The 21684-nt window shown below is 29.0% G+C and overlaps 1 protein-coding gene across 1 annotated transcript; it reads right to left on the reverse strand.

The window, feature by feature from the left end:
• Window positions 1-666: 666 nt before the first annotated feature.
• On the reverse strand, window positions 667-21561 carry LOC145192142 (guanine nucleotide exchange factor subunit RIC1-like). The gene is made up of 34 exons (XM_090074593.1): window positions 21314-21561; window positions 20986-21093; window positions 20228-20304; window positions 20010-20105; window positions 18484-18626; window positions 18047-18186; window positions 17555-17646; window positions 16561-16649; window positions 16291-16435; window positions 15574-15610; window positions 15255-15386; window positions 14974-15168; window positions 13655-13765; window positions 10614-10703; window positions 10350-10518; window positions 10065-10175; window positions 9675-9787; window positions 9436-9564; window positions 9265-9355; window positions 8876-9003; window positions 5988-6034; window positions 4970-5094; window positions 4610-4752; window positions 4228-4314; window positions 4070-4117; window positions 3564-3600; window positions 3280-3475; window positions 3057-3149; window positions 2800-2952; window positions 2360-2490; window positions 1875-1991; window positions 1633-1777; window positions 1254-1445; window positions 667-1155 (listed from the first exon to the last, which is right to left on the reverse strand). Exons 1-34 carry the CDS (start codon window positions 21458-21460, stop codon window positions 927-929), a joined length of 4086 nt encoding a protein of 1361 aa, XP_089930719.1. The 5' UTR covers window positions 21461-21561; the 3' UTR covers window positions 667-926.
• Window positions 21562-21684: the final 123 nt, after the last annotated feature.

Below are 21684 nucleotides of genomic sequence, written 5' to 3' on the forward strand. Positions count from 1 at the left end.
CCAATTTGATAGTTTTTTCACTTCATGCACTGATCTTGAATCCCTCGAGAGGAAACGTTAATCTGATCAAAAAAGCTGTTTTGTCTTTTCAAATTATAAAAGAAAAAAAACTCTTAAACCGAAATATTTTTTGATTACTTTTAACATAAGCAACATGTTTTAGAATATTTATTAAAGTAACTGGCTATAGCCATTATAGCATCAAACGTTCGCTGATATATAGGAAAGTCGCTGAAAGTAAAAATCCAAACTTATAAAAAGTAAACCTGTCAATAAAATACTCAGTGAGAAAAAACAGTATATTTGAAACGTCAGTATTTAGCAGTAATAAGATTAACTGTCGAACAAAAACATCTTTCGGCGCCAGCCTCTTTTCGAAGCTTATCATACATTTATTCCTCCTAATAGAATTTAACTACCAGTATATCGTGTACCCGTTGACTCAACTGGTAACGCCTTATCAGTAAATCAAGTGACGTTAGAACGCGGATATTACTTTTCTTACGGTACTAAAAGTTAACTTTACCTTATGCAACTTTCTCATTTCTAACTCATGACCGTAATGACGAGCTCCGAAAATACTCCCAACCCTGAATCAATCAGCCATATCTACTCTGAAAACTCATTACTAGTAAAGTAACGATCTCGCGTGAATAAAAACAAATCTAATTTAACTTTAATTTATTGGAATTTAAACGTTAACTTCCTTGCAATGTAATCTTTCAAATCTTTAAACCGTTTGAATTTTAACGTTAATTTTCTTTATCGTGTTTTGGTGCAGGTTTTCAGAATATGGATTTATTACTGATCGGTTTTAAACAAATTTGTCTCTTCTTAGTTAAGCGTTTGAATAACCAAATTACTTTCCGCAGCCATTCAATTTACTTAGAACGATATAATCGAGTCACAAAATACTTTTTCCTTTTTCAAGACATAACACATGCGGACTCTTTTTCGGCTTCGACTTTCTGAAGATCCGTTTGACTAGAAATACTATCCTTTTTGTCGACGGAGATGCTTTGAGAAGAACTTATCAGATCTTCAATTGTCGTTTGATCTTTAGAGATATCTTGAGATAAAGGCTCATCCAATATTGCAGTATACAAAGTTTGACAATCTCTGATAATTGTGTTTAAAATAGGTTTATAGGCAAGACTAAAAAAAAAAAAAAAAAAAAAGAAAAAAACAAAACAGGAAATTTATTTTCAGAAACAATACGCATCTCTGATGGAGCCATTTTGAGTAAAACTTACCAGTGGGTTTCTAACCAATCACTTAATTCTTGCAACTGCTCAAATAATAGATCCATCTTCGTCACTGAGGCGTCTTTTAGAGAAGCAATCTTTTCTGTTACTAGCTTTACTGCAGTAGTATCAAACAGCATCATTCCAATGACAATTACCCAGTCCAGACATCGAGCCTCTGAGAAAATTTGTAGAAGATATCTAGAAAAATATTACATAAAGATTACTTTTCTTGACCTGATCAAGATAAAAAGCACTAAACCTGATCAAGATAAAAAACAGCCTAAATCCGTTTCCATTTTGATTCTAAACCTCTTCGAACGTTTCTTAAAGTTTAAGAATAAATTAATTAAAAACAAGGAGCAGATCAAATGATCGAAACGCCTACTTCAACTTTTCTTGAGAGGTTGTAGGAACTTTCAAGGCTTCCGTGTTTTGCTGCAATTTTTGAATGTCAGAAAACTCCATGCAACTAAAGTCATCAAACGTAGAATGCGACATTGTGTCGGAATTTATGTCATCATTTGAATCTTCTGTACGAGGATGGGAAACCAAAGAAAATAAAAATTGATCAATTTGACCAAATATAGACAATGGCAAACTAAATTGAAAAGAAAACAAATGCCATACCTTTCATAGACACAAGCCTAGCAACTATGTCTCCTGGCTTTATGTCTTGAACGACAGTATCATTTGAAGGTGTAGGAGGAGCAGTTACTTCGTTACCATAACAATCATTTTGATGCACTTCCGATATTAAAAATATATTCATTTAAAAAAAAAACCCGCACTCAATAAATTTAAAGGAAGTTTTACACTAGCAACAGAATTTAATCCAAACAAAATAAAACTACAGAAAAAAGTTTTCTTTACAAAGTGTAATGTACTCAAGACCAAGTAGAAAAACAAATGGATTTGGTGTGGAACAGACGTCAAAAGAAAAACTAATAGGACGCATAAGAATTATTCATATCTTTTACTAAAATACATCAAGACTTTAGTTCCTTATTCAAATGATAATGATAAACAAAAATTTCCTGTGGGATAATAATTGCAAAACAGAATAACAAACTGAAATGTAGGAAGAAATAAATTAAAACCAAATAAATACATACATAAACAGTTTTGAGAACTCAAAACTTTAGAGTATTTCTCAATTGAAGAAACTTCTGGGAACGGCCAATCAAATTGCTCATGTAAAGCTGAAAACGCACTAATGAACTTATCGATGCAGGCAGCGCGAGCCCTAAAACGTAAAAGATAATACAAAACAATTTGAGTAATGTTACTATTTTCATTATTAATACTGTTTTCATAATTGTAATAAACGTATAAGTTAACAAGTTTACCATCTCACGATCTGCGCTTTGTTTTCTAACGGAAAATGAAATTTTATGACATCGCGCATTGGTTTTCACAATAGAAATAATTTACAAACAGGAACTGAGACCATGTTTATATATTATTACATTTATACATCGACTAATTAAGCAGTTTTCATAGATTTTAGTAATTGACGGATGTTAATTTGGGACCCAGGAAAAATATTATCCACCTTTCTTTAGTCAGCCACGTTACTAAATCAAATTGCAATTTCGTACTGAACCTTCCAAGGTCTAATAAAGCGTACGAACTCAGTAAACCTCTGGCATATCTACACAAAATCATCTCAATATAGAAATCCTCACAGCTGTCCATTGAAAACGATCTAAAAAAAATTTTAATTTTTAAGAATTAACTCTCATTTACTTTAAATAAAATTAACGCGCGCAATTGTTCGAGTAAAGATAAAAAAAAAAAAAAATCAATTACTTATTCAAAACTTTATCTGAACCGTCTCGTTTATTCAACTTTAAGCTAAGAGGTTTTTCTTTTATCGAAGAAGATCTCTCCTTTCCACCCAAACTAAAAAACAATCATTTGAATATGTTCAAACTTGCTTAGTATTCAATAGTTAGTAAAACGATCAAAATATTTTTAAGCGAGTCAAAAATTATTTGCAAGAAAAAATCGATTTTTAACCAGATCACGGTACCTGGACGATCTTGTCTGGTTATGTGGCGGTAGACTGGAACGCGAAGATTGTCGCTGTAACTGCATTATAACTGGTGCTGTCATTGAGTCGTCAAGATTCGAAGATGAAAATGTAAGATTTTGATGAAAAGAGCCTTTGTACTGTAGTCCAGGGTGAGCAGAAGGAGTACGAGGTGGAGATTCGTTCTCCCCCTTTCCTATAACATAAATGGTTCGATAAAATTAAACGAAACAAATGTTAAAACATGAAGAAACAGATACTTAACGGAAATGCAAAAAACTCACCAATAACTCGAAGGAAACGAACCAAGTCTCTCGCAAGCTAAAAAAAATCTGAGACTTTAAATGGTATGAATAAAACAAAAATTAAAAAAACGCCATTCTTAATTTTGAAAATCGCCATAATGAGATTGCTTTTTTGAGTAAAAAAAGTCAGGAGCATTTCAAATTCAAATTTTATTTACCCATTAAAAATATAAAAATCTAACCCTTCCATCAGGGGGGGGGGGGGGGAACCGTTTCATAAAAATCATCAGTCAGTTATCAGCGCTAATAGTTATCAGGGATTTCTAAATCTTATATCTTATGAATATGACAAATTATATTAAGAATATTCTTAATATGCCAAATTACTATTGACTTTAATGCATTAAAAAATATATATATAGTCACTGGTTTTTATCAGAAATTTAAAATTCTATCTAAAAAAACGCGATTTTCTCACACTGATAAATTATATCATGGATAAAAGTCAAATTGATCTTTTTATGAAACAGTGTATAGATCCAAACCTCTAGTTTCTTCCGCTCAAGTGCAGCATCTAACAGTAATGTCGCGTGCTAAAAGATTAAAAATGATGAAAAAAAACCTAAGACTTAAAGAATTCTTTTAAGGAATTTATTGAGATAATTGCAACACAAAAAATATTTTTAAGCAGTTAAACTTTTACCTGCCTACTGACCATAGGCGACTCGAGACTTTGCAATATAAGTAAATAAGAAGCAGCAATTTCGAGTTTTCCAGTCGAATAACAACTCTAAATAATCAATGTTTACGCTTGAACCGAGAAAATAAAGAAACGGATGACATTTTTTTTTTCCCTCGGAAAATTCTAAGTAACTCATTTAATAATATTGCTGAACTTAAGTTTAGTTACACGTGAGCACGCGTCGAGTTTTGAGCGAGCAACTCGTGTATAAAATTTTTCGAAAGAAATTCTTTAATTTTCTGCTATTTTGCGAAATAATTATCAGCTTACACTACTATTTAAAAAACGAAATTAAAATGTAATAAAATACATTAAAACAAAGTATAAAGTTAAAATAAACTACCTTAAAAAGATCAATTGGATTCCCTACAACTGAAAACAAATGCGGCCACAACGCAACTTCAGTCTTGCGAGCACAATGACAAACAGTTTCTAGAAACTCGGGAAATTCTTGAATAAAGGCAACAACGCGCGGCAAAAGAGGATCTAAATAAATTACAGAATGTCAAGCGGCAAATCATTTTAAATTACGTTGCACATTTTTCTTGATGCTGTCCTAAAATTGAGTCCTAACATCGACAGTATCGATGTTTTAATGTCTAGAAGAATATCGATATTTTCGAAATCTATTTCGCGAAGTAGATTAAAATAGCTTTAAAAAAATCACGAAAACAATAGTAATAAATAAAAGCTCAATAGTCACCGGGTATTGGATTGGAAGCAGTGGCTTCTTTTTCTAGAACTTCGTGCAACATTAACTCAAGAACATGAGCAAAATAAGGTAACCCTGTACAACTTCTTGCTATGTCTAATGCGTGGACACCTAGACTAAAGGAAAAAAATTGAAATAATCTTGCTGAATATTTCAAATCGCAAAACTCCCCAAATCTTTACATAGACTTAATTGCAATGCATTCTCATACCCAGCTAACACAAAACGTTCAAGTACGTTCGAAGAACGTTGGAATTTTTCTTAGAACGTGCCCGACCGTTTCTAACGTTCTACGAACGTTTCTTGAACGTCTTGTGTTAGCTGGGATAGCTATTATGAATGTAAAAGTGGTTATAGATAATTTCTAACTCACGCTCTTCTTGTTGAGAAAACATTTTTTCGGAAGAAGTATTTACAGTACAGAAAGAAGAGAAATGACAAAAAATTCATTATGAGGTGAACGAGATTTTGAAAACTTTTAGATTACTAAAAAGACTTCCTTTTTTTTTTTTTTTTTTTTGAAAAACAGAGTTTCATAAGAGGAACAACAAAACTTGTGTAAATTTTGTTGAAGTCTTAGTTTTTATTGTTTTTTTTTTTGTCATTTTGTTAACACCACTATTACTTCGTGACAGCAAATTTAACGTGCTTTTTTGATAAACCTTTTCTCTAGCTTTGATTATTTATGCTAAAACTTAGAAAAAAAACGTATTATTATTCGAGTAAGAATCAACTAATGAAATTTCCAAAATCTCAAACTCATCTTCATCACTATTTCTTCCCTTAAACTCATTTTCATTACTGTTTCTTCCCTTAAACTCATCTTCATCACTATTTTTTCCCTATTGTCAATTTAAATATTTCTTATAATTATCACAGATACAACCAGAATGCATTATAACTCTATTTATGAGAATGGGGCAAAAAGAAATACTTTGCATAAAAAAAAAAGCAAACCACAAATAGAAAAACTATAAATGTCAGACAAACAGAGTATAAATATAATTACTTCCGCCTGAGTAGGTGCTTAAGAATCTGTGGTAAGTATACTTGGGTCTAAATATTGAAATAATAAGCATCAATAATCATCTAATGTTTAATCTCTATATAAATATAATTTTAAATAATGTTTTTGTTATCAAAGATAGACAAAATTAGGGGTGTACCGGAATGGGTTTTTTCAATTCCGGCCGGAACCGGATTTGCTGGAACGAGAACTATAATTATGTTATTTTTACCTCCAAGATTAAAGTGGAAGCATGCTCATCTTAGCTATATAATATATTAAACCTATTTCAATTTTATTCTTATTTTATTTAAATGTTGTTTTTATTTGCTTTTATTTTGTGTGTTAAAAACTTTTGACTGCATAATTTTTTTTAACTGCATAACTTTTTTTAACTGCATTATTATTTATATTTAAAATTAATTCTATATTTTTTATTTTTCATTTAGATTAAAATATAAATTTTTACTGTATTTATACTAAAATCACCCTATAGTTTTTAACTATTCAAATTTAATTAACATTTGAACATCTAAAAATGTCTTCATTTTCTTCATTTGTTTGGAGATATTTTAAAACAAATGTCACAAATAAATTAGCAGAATGTAAGTTATGCCACAAAAATCTTAAACGTGGTAGCACCCCAAAAACTTTTAGCACGACACCACTCCATATGCATTTAAAAAAATATCATATGGATAGATATGAGGCTAAACAAGAGGAACAGAAAAAAAAAATCAAAAGCTGAGACACCACTAGAGAGAAAATTGGAAGCAATTTAGTCGCAGACACAAACTAATAGATAATTTTGTTCCTAAAAAAATTTTGAATATAACGGACTCTCGCTCCTCCAAAGTTAATCAAAGAATAATGAATTTTATTGCAATGGACAATCAACCTTTTTCTCTAGTTGAAGATCAGGGGTTCATTGAATTGATTGCTCACTTGCAACCACAATACCTAATTCCAAGAAAAAAAATTTTTAAGGAAACAATACTACCAGCATCATACAAAAAATTAAAAACCGTAGTATTTAATGACATTTCTGCAGCTGATCATATTTCAGTTACAACAGACATTTGGACAAATACCTATATTAATGATGCATTTATATCATTGACTGCGCATTGGATCACATTTTCATTGACTGCGCATTGGATCAATTTTATTAGAAAGGATTGTGTTCTACACTGTAAGCATTTTCTAGGGTCCCACACTGGAATAAATATTTCAAATTTATTTGATGTGATGCTAATTGATTGGGATATTTCCATAAACAAAATACATATAGTCCTTCAAGACAGTGTTTATAACATGCAACTTGGAATTGACTTGACAGAGTCCTCAGGAATCTCATGTTTTATTCATCAACTGCAGTTAGTTATCAAAGACGCCCTTTTTGATCAGGTTGCAGTATACGACATGATAAAGAAATGCAGAAGCATCTGCAGTCATTTTAACTATTCAAGCTTGGCTTGCACCAAATTAAAAGAAATACAGAAAGAATTAGATTCCAAAATTTCAAAACCTTTATTACCAATCCAAGATGTTCCAACAAGATGGAATAGTACATATTTAATGTTGGATCGAATTGGGACTCTCAAAAGATCTATACAACTTTACACAGCAGAGCACCCTCATTTAATAAATTTAATATTAAGTTCAAGTGAATGGGAGTTAATTAAAAATGTATTGGGATTTTTACAACCATTTTTTATGATTACTGATACAGTCAGTAAATCAAAATCAATGTTGTCATCAGTAATTAGCCATATTCATGCACTACATAATTTTCTTGGAAGCCATGAAGAGGAGTCCAATCAATAAAGAAGATGCTAAGAGAGTCTATTGAAAAAAGATTCATGATTAATGTTTCATTAAAAGGTCACTTTAATGTACTAATGAGTAAAGTACATGTTTTGTCCACAGCTGTTGATCCAAGGTATAAACTGTCACTTTTCCCTGATGAGCAAAAAAATTTGGCTAAAATTTGGCTTTTGTCCAAGATAAAGGATCAAATAAATTCACAAAAAGAGACTAATATGGATAATATGTCAGAAACAGATTCATCTTTGTCCAATAGTTCTAATTCCTCAACAACCAATAAAGGTTGTCAGCTATCTACATCAGCTTTATATGCATCAAATTTAAGAATGACTATCACAAATAGTTTTCTTAATTGCTATGAGCTAGAAGAAGAAAGAAAAAGTAACCCTAAAAGAAAAAAGCAAAGAAAAAGTATAGGAATAACAGATGAAGAGATAAAAAAAGAAATAGATTGTTTTATGGCTGGGAAAGGAATAGAAAAATTAGAAAATGAAGAAGCAGTGTTAAAATGGTGGAGCGATAATAAGGATTACTATCCTCATATGTGCTGTATAGCAAGAAAACTTTTATCAACCCCTGTTTCATCTGTCTATTCAGAGAGACTATTCTCAGAGGCAGGTAATATTTTTGAGGAAAAAAGAGCTAGTTTGTTGCCAAAAACTGGAGAGGAGCTCTTATTTTCATACCACAATATTACCAAATTTCCAGAAATCCTTACTTGATTACTTTTAATCCTTAATTGATTATTGCAAATAAAATTTCATTGTGTTCATTTATAAATTTGTATTTTTTTACCTAGGTTTAGCTATTGTTATTTATTTCCCTGTAGGACAAATATTTTTTGATTTAATTTACACTGTGTCACATGTATTAAAAAATAAAGTTGAAAAATAAATTCCGGCATTCCGGCTTTAATTATTGTAATTTCGGCCAGAACCGGAATGAACTGAAATCACAAAATCCGGCCAGAATTCCACAACACCCCTAGACAAAATCATTATTTATTCATTCATCAACACTTCCATACTCATTTAGGAAAAATGATAATGAGCAATCAGTTTTACCGTTCTTTCTAAGGAGAAGTAGGGTAATAGACTTGATCCTGCTTGAACAGGAGACATCAATTCTTCATTAAAAACTCCTAGATTTTCACATCCTATTCCAAGAATTACAGCATCTTCAAACAGAACAGCTATGCAAAAAATGAAATAAAGTAAAAGCATTTACAACGTTTAACAGGAATATGTAACATTTGATAACAATAGTTCAACATCTCTAAAGATCAACATTCAGTTCAACATCTTTAGAGATCAATTATTGATTACTAAACAAGTGACAGCAATTTTAGTAACATTTATCTGAAAAAAAAAACAAAACTCAAACTGAAGTGTAAAAGATTAACTTTTGAGTATAAAAAGATCAACTTAATAAAAATTACATTAAAAAAATATACCTAAGGGATATAGCTGCAAATCAAAGCGCAACATAATTCTCTTGGATAAAAAAACAAGAGGTCTGCAGGTCGGAAATAATGGCAACCAAGCCTGTATAAAAAAACTATATTTTTAACTTTTATTCAAAAAAGTATTTCTTCATAAAACTTTTAATAAGCTGCAATACTTACTTGCATCCCTTGTGCTCCACACCCTAGCCACAATGTTTCAGCAAGGTGTTGCTTTGATGACTTTGGATTTACCATGTACCAGAAGTTTTCTACACAAGATGCCAGACAAAGTGGTGTTAGGTAATATATCTAAACAAAGCAACAAAAAAAAAGAAAAATATAGCATGAAAAAACAAAAATGTAAAAGAAAAGTAGATATAGAGTAAATATAAAATATGATGATAGTAATAAGTAAAAACCTTTTTCGAACTTCTTTCAGACTCGAGCCTCTCTTTTTGCAACATAAGCAGCCTTCCAGCTACATTGGCAATCAAGGAAGGAGCTTCATGACTATTTTCCTGCATGTCAACAGCTAAAAGGATACAAGAAATTGCTATTTTAAACTGTATGTCTAGAAGCACTTTTTATAACAGTGACAACCCATGAAATGCATTTTAATCTAGCATATCTAAATTAACAACTTTAAGTGTTTGTTATAGTTTAAGAAAAAGTTAAATTTCGTAAAAGCAGCCCAAAAGTTGTTAGAAAAAATAGAGCCCTAAGCAGCAGTAAAATATATAAGATGCTATTAGTTCTTTTTCATTTAGATGAAAACATAATTTAAACATTAAGTTTGTAATTCTTCTTACATTGCTGTTCATTCTTAAGACAAGTTAAACCTAATGAAGTGACAGTGATTGGATGAACAACATATTCTATAAGTGATGTTTCAGAAACTTTTACAGCTGAGACTCCTGCTACTAAAAAAAAAAGTAACTAAATCATTAAAAAAATGTTTGACTTTACACCCTACAAAATGTTTAGATTTTACACACTAAAGTCATATGATAAAAATGCTTTTAATTGAAAGTTAATTTTAAAATTATTTAATTGCATTAAACTAAAAAAAGCAAAAATGGTTTAAACTCTTGTACCATTCATATCATTGCCAAGAATAGAGAGTTCATAAAATGTGACACTACAATCAGAACAGTAGACTATTAAAGTATTGTTGTACATATTGATAAGGAATATTGGAGAAGTGACTGTAAAGCGCACACAGTGAACCAAGTCTAGGTTTAAGCTTTGATTGTGAATACGAATCTAAAATTCAATGTAATTTAATAAAAATCTTATGAAATTTTTTCCTTAAACTGTGATTATAAAAGTAAAACATCAAGTAAAATAAATAATTCTACCTCATCAACAGAATCATAGAAGTTGTAGCATCCAACAATGAGAAAGCAATTCCACCAAACCATACCTCCACGACAGGTAACGTTATGTTCCTAAAAATTTCCACAAATATTAGTGAGGTTAATGCATATGGTAATTGAAAAACTTGGCTTTCAGCTTTATGTGATAGCACAAATAATATTACCCCTCGAAAAAATAGTATTATCAGAAAGTTGGAAGAGAATTTAAGAAGGGCCTTGTAACGGCTTTTCATTATTATGTGCTTGCTAGATTCAAATGAACTCCCTTAGAGTAAGTACTTTGCAAAAAAAGTGGATGGTGAAACTACTTTGGATGGTGAAAGGATGGTAAAACACTGCTAAACATGCCTTTAGGAAACACAGATGATCTTGGGATCATCTGTATTTCCTAAAGGCATGTTTAGCAGTGCAAGCTGGTTGTGAATCAAGTCCAGATATCCATTTTTTTCAGAGCAATCAACCAGGATGTTTTCAACCAATACTGTCTCATACACCATGCCATTCACAAGAAAAAATATAGTTTACAACCCACCCTAATATACACTATCAACAAAAGGTTTGGAACCATCCCAAATTTTCAGAAAAAATTTGCTGTGATTTATTCAAACTAATTAAAGACAGTCATTATTTTATAGCAATTTAACATTTTTTACATAATTTCTGAAACTTTTTAAAATTTCACATGTTGAAATAAGGATTATACAATATTATTATAAGACAAATAGTCATTTTGTTGTACAATTTTTGGCACTAATTTTCCTATTTTGCCTTGTTTCTTTATCTGGATGATTTATTGAAATTTTTTTTAAAAAAAACAGTTAAGTAACATGTAATATATTAATATTTCTTAAAAAAAAAATTCAAATTCTTAAATGATTTGGCAAACGATTGCTAACATTTTTACAGGTATGGCAAAATGTTAGTAAAGCAGATAAGCAGCAAACAGAAGTGCAATAATCATTTCACACAAAGAACATTACTTCATTCTAGAATATTTTAAATTGATATGTAGAAAATTGTAAATTAATCAAAATTATCCTACAAATGAGTTTAAGAAAAAGTTAAGTGATTTTCTACATTCAACTTTAATTATTTTATTTACAATGTTTTAATTTAAATACCATATATTAGGAAATTTGTTTTAATTCAGATTACAATTGAAGACCACACTGGAAAAACAATCAAGCTACATTTTTGCTTTTTTTGGGTTTTTGGGTTTTGGGTTTAACTTTTTTTGGGTTTTTGGGTTTAACTATATAATAATTGACTATGTAACTAGAAAACCAATCAAATTACACGGATATTTAGCTTAACAAATAAGTGAGCTATGGTTTTTTGAAGTTTAAAATCTAATTTACTCAAAACAATAAAAATGTAGCTTGATCATTTTTCCAGTGTAGTCTTCAATTGTTTTAATGAAAAATAAATAATGGAGCAAACCTAAAAACATTTTCCATACAAATTTTTTAAAACTAGTTTTAAAAAATTATATGGAAAATTATTTTATAACATCCCAAGCTTTCAAAATCACTTTTAGATCTTCTTTCTTTCTAAGTTTCTCCAATCTTATGGTCAAAAATTGCTCTTATATGCTCAATGAAATTTAAGTCTGGCAACTGTGCTGGCAATTCCATCACTTTAACAGTCCTTTCAAACCATTTTTGTTTTTCCTTTGTTGTATGCTTGGAATTATTGTTTCGCTGGAAGATTAAATTGTTTACTAATCTTAATTTTCTGGCAGAAGATTTGAAAATCTTTTTAAGAATGGCTGCATGAATTATGGCATTAATGATGTTATCAGTTAAAGTTACTTTTTCAACTCCGCACCATGATTTAGCACCCCCAAATCATGTTTTCAACACCATACTTAACAGTTCCTCTCATACATCTTAGTTTATATGCCTCTCCACTTTTTCCCAAATCTTTTTGAGCCCTGTAAGATGATTTTTATTCTTTCTTCCAGTGTTCTAATGACATATAGACATTAGACTACACTTTTTAGCAAATGCCAATCTTTGTTTCATATGTTTTTTAGTCAAAAAAGGATTCTTGTGGACTAGTAAGCCCTGAAATTCTTGATCTCTGATTCTGCATCAAACAGCCTGCGAATTGATCTTAATAATATGATCTTTCTATGATCTTAATAATATGATCTTTTCTGCTTACTTTCAAATTTGAAGCGATTTTTGTTCACTTGAGAATGTTTGCATCAACTGATGTAGTGGTCTTTCTGTTACCACCTTTTCAAAGTTGTATCAATCAAATTGTACTTTTTCCTTATGTTTGAAACTGTGTTGTGAAGGGTTCTTGTTAAACTTTGAACTTTTCAGTATGTTTTCCCCTGATAAAATAATCAACCGCCAAATTTCTCTTTATTTTCTTTTTTTATGTGCCATAATTTTAAAAACGATTATATTTATATATTTTTTCATTTATTATTGGTTTTTTTAAAACTGATAATTAAAACACAATAATAATATAAATAAAAATTATAATTAAACAAAAGAAACTTCAATTTGAAAACTTTTAAAAACTTAGAAAAAAAATTGAAAAAATTGAATAAATTTAATTAAATTTTTATCAATCCAAATTTTTTTGATCAGATTTAATACAAATATAAATTTCAAATTATTATGGTACAATAGCAGATTGGTAGAAATATACTTGCACACACTTGTGTATCTCATACACCATGCCATTCACAAGAAAAAATATAGTTTACAACCCACCCTAATATACACTACCAACAAAAGGTTTGGAACCATCCCAAATTTTGATGTCCCATCCCAAATAATGATAGAATTCAAGTTTAATCAAAGTTTACCATCTGTTATTCCTTGTTTATGATAAGATAAAGAATTCAGAAAAAAATTTGAATTCAAATTTTTTCAGTCTATTCGTTTTTTTGCTCACTGGATGTATACATGTAAAATAAATATTAAAACTGTTAAACAATGTCAATAACACAACTTTAAAAAAAAATTGCAAATAAACACAACTTATGAAGAAAAAAAGAAATATACTTGAGTTTCATTTCCAAATAATTTCCATTTACGACGTGCAAGTGAGAAGTGTGCATAGCCATGTGCGCCAGCTACTGCAATGTACTTTGCTTTACTATCTACAACTGCATACTAAACATAAGTAATACAACAATTGATCATTTTTAAATAAAGGCAAAACATTTTAAATTTCTTTGACAAAAATAAATAAATAAATAAAATAACTAAGAACATTTTCTCAAATTGAAATTTTAAAGAATTTAACTCATATTTATATAAAGGCTTAAAAATGGTTGAAATAAGTATGAACATAAAGTCTAAAATAGGCTGATAAAATATGTTTCTTTAAAAAACCTGCACACAATAGGTTTATAATATTTCAATTGTATGATATTATAATTGCATAAAATTTTTAAAACCATATCCTCATGCAATTTTTAAAACCATATCCTCATGGAGTTTTTATGCAAAAATCAAAAAAATTCAAAGCTTTAAAAAAATGTCACCCCTTAATAAAAATGTACAAAATGGGTTTTTTTTAATAAGAAAATACAAACATAAAACATGGCTTTATTGCTAGCAATCCATAGATTGCTTGATTATTCAATCTTGCTATGCTAATATATGACATTGCTTTAAAATTTACTTAAAGGAATCTTCTTTTTTTTTTAAACTGCCTGTAACAAGTAATCAACTGATGAAGGAAAGCCATATCTCTACAGCAAATTTCTTCTTCTCCCTTCAAAGCATTTCAAAAAATCCTTTAAGTTGCTCATACTCTTGATTTATTTTATTAATAAACAAATAATTGGGATTAGGCAAGTTAGTGGCTTGTTCAAAATAATCATTAATTGCATTTTCCTGTGTTTGCAGAGACTGCATTAGAAATGATTATTATAATTGTAGGCCAAAGCTGAAGCACAGTATTTTTTCAATTCAATTTTGTTTCACCTTTTCATTTGGTCAGTAAAAGAACCTCAAATTTAATTTCTCTTTTCCATTTTTCTAAAACTAAAACCAGATACTCTACATCCTTTTTGGGGGAGGGGGGAGGAATTTTATCTTTTTTAAAATTTAACACTTTCTAATAAACTTTCTGTTTAAAAATGCAACTTCTCCACTCCACATCAGAAATAAAAAATTTTCACAATATTTTTTGTCTTATCCTCATTGTATATAATTGTAATAACATAATATATGTTTGATTATAAATATAATTATAACTTTTTAAATAATAAAGAATATAATATATAAGATTGCCTAGAATGCTTTGTATAACATCTTCATCACAAAATACTTTCATTAAACTCTTAAAATAAATTGGTAATAATTAAATTTACTCGAATAGGTGTATTAGATCCCAAATAACTCTGTGGTAACTGAAATGTTTGCCAATGTTTGTTCCCAAAATGCATGCTGTAAGAAGCTGAACACTGTGTTTCAAATGTACCACTATCATTTGATTGAAGCATTGCGTCACCGAGGTTCAGATAAACACTATCTTTACCTTGAAGAATTAAATGCTGCCGATTCGACTAAAGAACATTTATATTTAACATTCTAAACAAAGTATTTGGAATCTCTGCTAGAATGGTCAAAAGCTTACATAAAAGTCCCATACCATGCAAGGATTAACAGTAACTGCACTTTTAACAAACTTAATTTCCATGATATCACCAGGCTTGAACTGTTCATTCACATTATTACAGCTATCAGGAATAAGTAGAAGTTCATAGCCTTCTGCACCCCAATCCTAAAAGAGAATTTTTTTAACATTAATTTGAAGCTTAGTTGAGTTTTAACTGATTCTTTTGAGACTCACACATAACTATTTAAAGCATTAAAGTATAAATAAAATATTTAAAACAAAAATTGTTTTGGGAGTTGTTTTTATAGCAGAAGAAGAAAATAGAAAAGCATTATAAAAAAAAATCATTTACCATATCAGCAAGCATCAGTGTATGATAAAATATGTCACTAAACAAATTTAAGTTGAATAAAAAACAATTGCCATTTTTGAATATCATAAAAATAATCAAACTTATTATACACTTGGTATCCAATAAAAAATGATTTTTTTAAGAAAAGAAATAATAGGTATTTGTTAAAAAGAGTTACACAACTATAATGGTAAAAGTACAAATTTATGTTAACTAATGCAAGGAAATTAAAAGAGTTACATATTTAATTTAATGCATATAAATTAAAAAAAGACTAATATAGTTATGTTAATGCATGGAATTTAAGAGTTACATATTTAAGTTAACTAATACATTAAGAGTTACATATTTAAGTTAACTAATACAAATTAAAAGAGATCAAATCACAATTATGTTAATAAATGCATGGAAGTTTTAAAAGTTACATATTTAAGTTAATTAATGCATATAAGTTAAAAAAGAGTAACACAATTATGTTAATTAATACATACAAATTAAAAAAGAGTATCACAATTATGTTAATAAATGCATGGAGGTTTTAAGAGTTACATATTTAAGTTAATTAATGCATTTAAGTTAAAAAAAGAGTAACAAAATCATGTTGATACAAGGAAGTAAAAAACAGTAACATATTTAAGTTAACTAATTCATAAAAGTTAAAAATGAGTAACACAATTATGTTAAATAACTTTATTATCTTTGAGATCTTATTCGCACCCCTGTTCAGCATGCTGTACACACATAAGTAAAGTACCAAAGACACTCCACACAGCAATGCCATGCTTGGACCAAAGGGTAGCAAGAGCACCACCATCAGGTGTCCAACGCATTTCAATAATACTTCCAGCATTTGCACCTTTATCTTTGAAAAAGAATATTAAATTTCAAAGTTTTTTTGATTAAACCAGTCTTTTTTATACGTTATTGTAAAAATTAAAATGCTTTTTAAAACTATACCAACAAAATTAAACTAGAATACAAGGATACCAGGATAGTCCTTCTTTGAAAGTACATAGCTATGTGATACCACAAGTCCTCCTGTTAGATCATCAAAACAATATGCCACTGCTTGACCACTAAACAAATAGCAATACACATTGTTTATATAGAGCTTGTAATATGATTCAGAAAAAGGAATCTTTTCTAGTAGCTTAACTTATGCTTTGACTGCAATTTACAACACCATGCTAGCAAAAGTAAATCATTTTTAAATTGCTAACTTTTATTTTTACAATTCTACAACTGTTCTTGCACTTTAGTAAAAGCTGGATAACAATTAAAATTTTATCATAAACAAGGGAGAAGTAATTTTTGTAAAAACCTAACCTAGAAAGGATATTTTACAAGCAAGAGATGAGGGGCAGAAAGAGGAGGGGCAGAAAAAAGGGGAGCAAAACATGACAATATTTTGTAATTCATTTTTAAAATTTTTATTCTAAAATGTTTTTATCAAAAAGTTTTGAGAAGAAAAAAAAGAAACTTAAATGAATTTTTCTCTTAGTAAATTAAATTGACTAATTAAAATAAAATTGATTCACAATTCATATTTATTATTTTATTTCATATCACTATTTAAATTGATTACAAAAATGAACTGCAAAATAATTTAAAAGAAATGAATCCTCATTTTTTTTAAAAAAAAGCTTCCTTAACTTATGAAAAATTGTAAAGTAGTAATTCTTGATCTATTATTCGTTATTCATTTTCCCTTTCTAAGTCACATAAAGTTAAGAAATTTGTGCAATTTGTGCAAATTAATTTATGCAACATAACCTATACAAATTAATTTATGCAATATACCTTATGCAATTTAATTTATGCAACATAACTTATGCAAATTAATTTATGCAATATAATTTAATCATAAAAGCTTTAACTTTAATTTTACCGTTTTTATCAAACATTTTAAATTTGTTGAAACTAAGAAAGCTTAAAGTATTAAACTCTTGATTTAAAAAGTGACTTTTTAAGGTTTACTCACTTGCTTTGACCAAACACAATAATTTGGTACTTTATGTTGATTGCCAGTGAAACAGCATTTGTAAGATCTTTTGCAAATATTCCCACTATGTCCTAAGAAAAAGTTCAATAACTGTTTGCAAATCTGTTAAAGGAAGATTTCTATCTTTAATGACATCCTAACATGTGTTTTACATTTGATTGGTTTTATCATAAAGACATTCTTTTAAAAGTTAATTCTTTTTAGTTTATTTTAGTCTGAAAAAACCCTGACATTCAATCTTTCTTTTAAGTTGAGTGTAACAAAAAGATCTTGAAATTCAAAAACCTCAATACAATAAATTACAAAGAATCTAGCATTACAACTTGATAAAATTCAAATTTTATCAATTTTAAATGTTTTGCATTCTAAAAACTTCAGAGAACATTATTTAATCCATAAATAAAAACAAAAAAATTGAATAAAAAAATCACAAAACAAGAATGAAATAAACCATTAAGAAAACTCAAAAACCTCGGTTTTGGATTCAGCAGTGGAAGAGGTAAGAAATCCCCCTCTTCCATCTGATAGAATGATTCCAAATCCACCAAGAATTGGACTGCATTCAATCTTTGTGATAAATAAATCTTTGCTTTTTGCAAGTGGTGAACCAACTGTAATAATGAAAGTATTCCAAATTAATATTGATATAAATAAAACTAAATAAGTTAATATTAACATAAATAAAACTAAGTGGTGAGATATAGGTGTACAAGAATAGAAAAATCATATATAAGACCAAGAATCACACAGCTTGGATGAATAAAATTATATGTAACTATCGCACTGTATTGAATAATAATGATGGGAATGACAACCACAACTTAAACTACAAGATAAAATTGAATAAAATAAAACTCAGTCAAAGGCTATTATAACCTATAAATGTCTAAAAAGTTTTTGAAACTTACTTGTTGGTGTTTCAAGATCAATACAGAACATAAGATCGCTTATCTGAATGGCAAGATCTGAGATAAAATTCCCAGACCATGATAGTCGGTAAATCCAACCTTCATTTGTAGTAATAAACAGTTCATCTGAGCGTGGTGAAGCACTGGAAAGAAAACAAAAATTAGCAACAAAAAAAAAAAATGAAAAAGGAGTTAACAGATGGCTACTAAAAATCCAGATTGACTATAATTGACTTTTAAATGCCATAAATTAAACTATTTTTTTTCCATGCTTTCATCCATTTTAAATCTCATTTAATTCTCAATGTTAATTTACTTGTTTTTTAGATAATTATTAAAAAATTAAGAAAAAAAATGATTTCAAAGCAAGAAGAGTTCTATTTGAACAAAAAAACTGCAAGGTAAAAAGTTCACCATAGATCACTTCAATGATGAACAAATTCCAAGAAGCACTGTCTATAGAATAATCGAACATGCTGAGAATGACTCTAGACACAAAAGATGCAAGGAAAGGGTCTTGTGGCTCTTTCCTTGTATCTTTTGCAAATTTGGATGCACTCATTCCCATATCTTTAAAATTCTTGCCAAATACACTGACATCAAAACCTATACGAAACATGGTACACCTTATTGATGAGAGAGCCAGAAAGAGCAAATCAAGACAGTCATTGATCATCTTTATCATGATTTTCAAGAGGAAGTGGTCATCCTTTATGACGAGTCTTACTTCATCTCATCGCACTCGCCAATCAACAAAAACGGCACCTACTACTCCAGTGATAAAGACAAGTTTACGCTGAGTCTTAAATATTGCAAAAAACACAAGTTTGAACCCAAGTTGCACATCTGGCTGGCTGCTTCTGACAAAGGCATTTCCAAGCCATTTTTCATCTCCAGAACCTGGCAGTCAACAGAGCCACCTATAAAGAGGATTATATCAAGGGGAGATTAGTGTAATTTATTAACACTCATCATGCTGATGGCAATTATGTATTTTGGCCAGACCTGGCATCATTGAATTACGCCAAAACCAAGATGAACTGCTATAAGGCCCATGACATCAATTTTGTCAAAAAAGTAAACAATCTGCCCGCCTGCCAGAGTGCTCCCCAACCAAAGACTTTTGGGCTATTTTGAAAGGCAAAGTGTATGAGGGTAACTGGCAAGCAAAAGAAATGAAGCAACCACAAACCAGAATAAAGCCTTGTCTGAAAAAAAAAAAAGACCTTGTATTTTCACTCTTTGGATCAACTCATCTTAGAGTTGGCTGAATCTAAAGAAATGAACTGGTTGAAGACAAATCTAATTGAAGTAAATAAAGAACTAAAAACTATATTTGATAATATTTTTTATTTAATATCTAGCTTAAAAACTGAGGGATTAATTGCCCTTGAAAGTCCAGACTTTTAGTAACCACCCATTATACATTGTAAATACCCACCATAAAAATATTCTTTAACAAAAATTGTAAATGCATATTGTAAATATTCTCAAATTTTTTGGCTTTTGTTTTTATATGCTTGTACCTTGTAACTTGCCCTTTGAGTGAGACTGTAACCTTATGATTGAGCTCTATCTTCAGAATACCATTCTTCTGAAGTTGTTCTACTGGATGTTTACAGCTTAAAACAAATTATGTTTTAGAAAATCAATAAATTTAAAAAAAAATCAATTAACATTCCTTTTTAAAATAAAACCTACAAAATATTAACTACATTATCAGATAACAATTTAAAAAATGTACTTGACTGGTTCCAAGTAATAAAGATACTCTTTGGAAATCTCAAACAAATCAAGTAAAATAATGAATCCTTGGTCAGTCTAAAAAACAAAACATAAATATTTTCAAGTTTTTCAAAATAATTTTGAAAATGTTTATTATTACTGTCTGCATTGCAATAAAGAGATTTATAAACTTTATGTTGCTTTAATATAATGGTGATTTATGAAATATTTTTTGGTAAACATTCTGTAAAATAATCACACCAATCCTGTTTGTACAAAAGTCAACTATACAATTACAACTTATTTGAAATCTATATATAGTTAAGTACAGAAATAAAAGATAATTCTGAAGCCATTGATTTGAATTTGTACTAACTTATAAATAAAACTACTGATTTTATAGCATAAATATTTATAACTATTTAAAAATAGGTCAGAGTTAAACATCTTACATAAAAAATGTTTTTGTAGTTTACAACAACAAATAATTTTTCAAATATATATATTCTATTTAAAAAAGTCATTTATGCTTTAATTGAATACCATTTTGTGTTAATAAGTCACTTAATGAGTTTCATAAAGAGAAATATTGAACTTCAAACCATAGCACTGATTAAATTAGATTAGATGTTGTTAGTAATTTAGTTAGATCAAAGAAAATATTATAAAGTGACACAAGCACTCTGAACAAATTTAAAAACTGTGCAAGTTTAAAAAAATTTAAAGCACATTAACTTTGTTTAGATTTTTAAGGATTTTAATTGAGTATATTCTTACCAATACAGCTAACACAGAAGAGTCTGGATTCCAGAATATGCATTTATTTACACCTGCATCATGAACAGATTTCTCCTCACGTCGCCAGGTTGACAGAAGTAATCTAGGCTGAGCATTTAAATTTACTTATATCAAAATTATTTATAACTAAATTCAACTAAAAATTAAAGTAGAATTAGTAATTATTTATGTAGTAATAATAATAATAAAAAAAAAACATAAAAGTCCCCAAAAATAAAACTTAATGATTTTTGATTTATTTATAATAATTGATCATTTGATTTATTTGTAACAATATTTAACTAGAAACTTGCATAATTTTTCATACCTGGTTCTTCCATAAATAAACCACAGTGTCAGACAATGTTACAAACAGTGATCTTGAACGATTAAATCTAATAGCTTTCAAAGCATCATGCAAACCTGTGTGCTTATGTGAGTTATAAAATGAAGGCCAACCAATAGGGAAATACATAGCTTTGTCCAATAGGAAGCATAGCAATTATTTACACTGCAGCTTTAAAAAAGTCTTTTCATTTTAAGTTCAAATTAACTAAGAGAAATAAAAACAAAAATAGAAATAAAAATAAAAGAAGCATTTTTACAGACTTTGAACATGTTCATTTTTATTACAATGTAATAACATTAACTTTTGCTATTTTTTAAGGAAAAAGAAATTGGTGAAGAGTGAGTTTTTTA

Source organism: Hydra viridissima, unplaced genomic scaffold (assembly GCF_058129835.1).
Source record: "Hydra viridissima isolate aposymbiotic clone 2 unplaced genomic scaffold, HvirCarnegie_v1 scaffold_1, whole genome shotgun sequence".
Classification (NCBI taxonomy): domain Eukaryota; kingdom Metazoa; phylum Cnidaria; class Hydrozoa; order Anthoathecata; family Hydridae; genus Hydra; species Hydra viridissima.

What these genes read in the sequence shown, in the direction of transcription:
- LOC145192142 (XM_090074593.1), bottom strand. Translation starts at nt 21,460, where the DNA reads ATGTATTTCCCTATTGGTTGGCCTTCATTTTATAACTCACATAAGCAC. An exon ending in TTTGCAGCTATATCCCTTAG is followed by an intron (nt 9,004 to 9,264) that starts GTATATTTTTTT and finishes TTTTTTGCATAG; the next exon opens with CTGTTCTGTTTGAAGATGCT. An exon ending in AACCAGACAAGATCGTCCAG is followed by an intron (nt 3,150 to 3,279) that starts GTACCGTGATCT and finishes ATTGTTTTTTAG; the next exon opens with TTTGGGTGGAAAGGAGAGAT.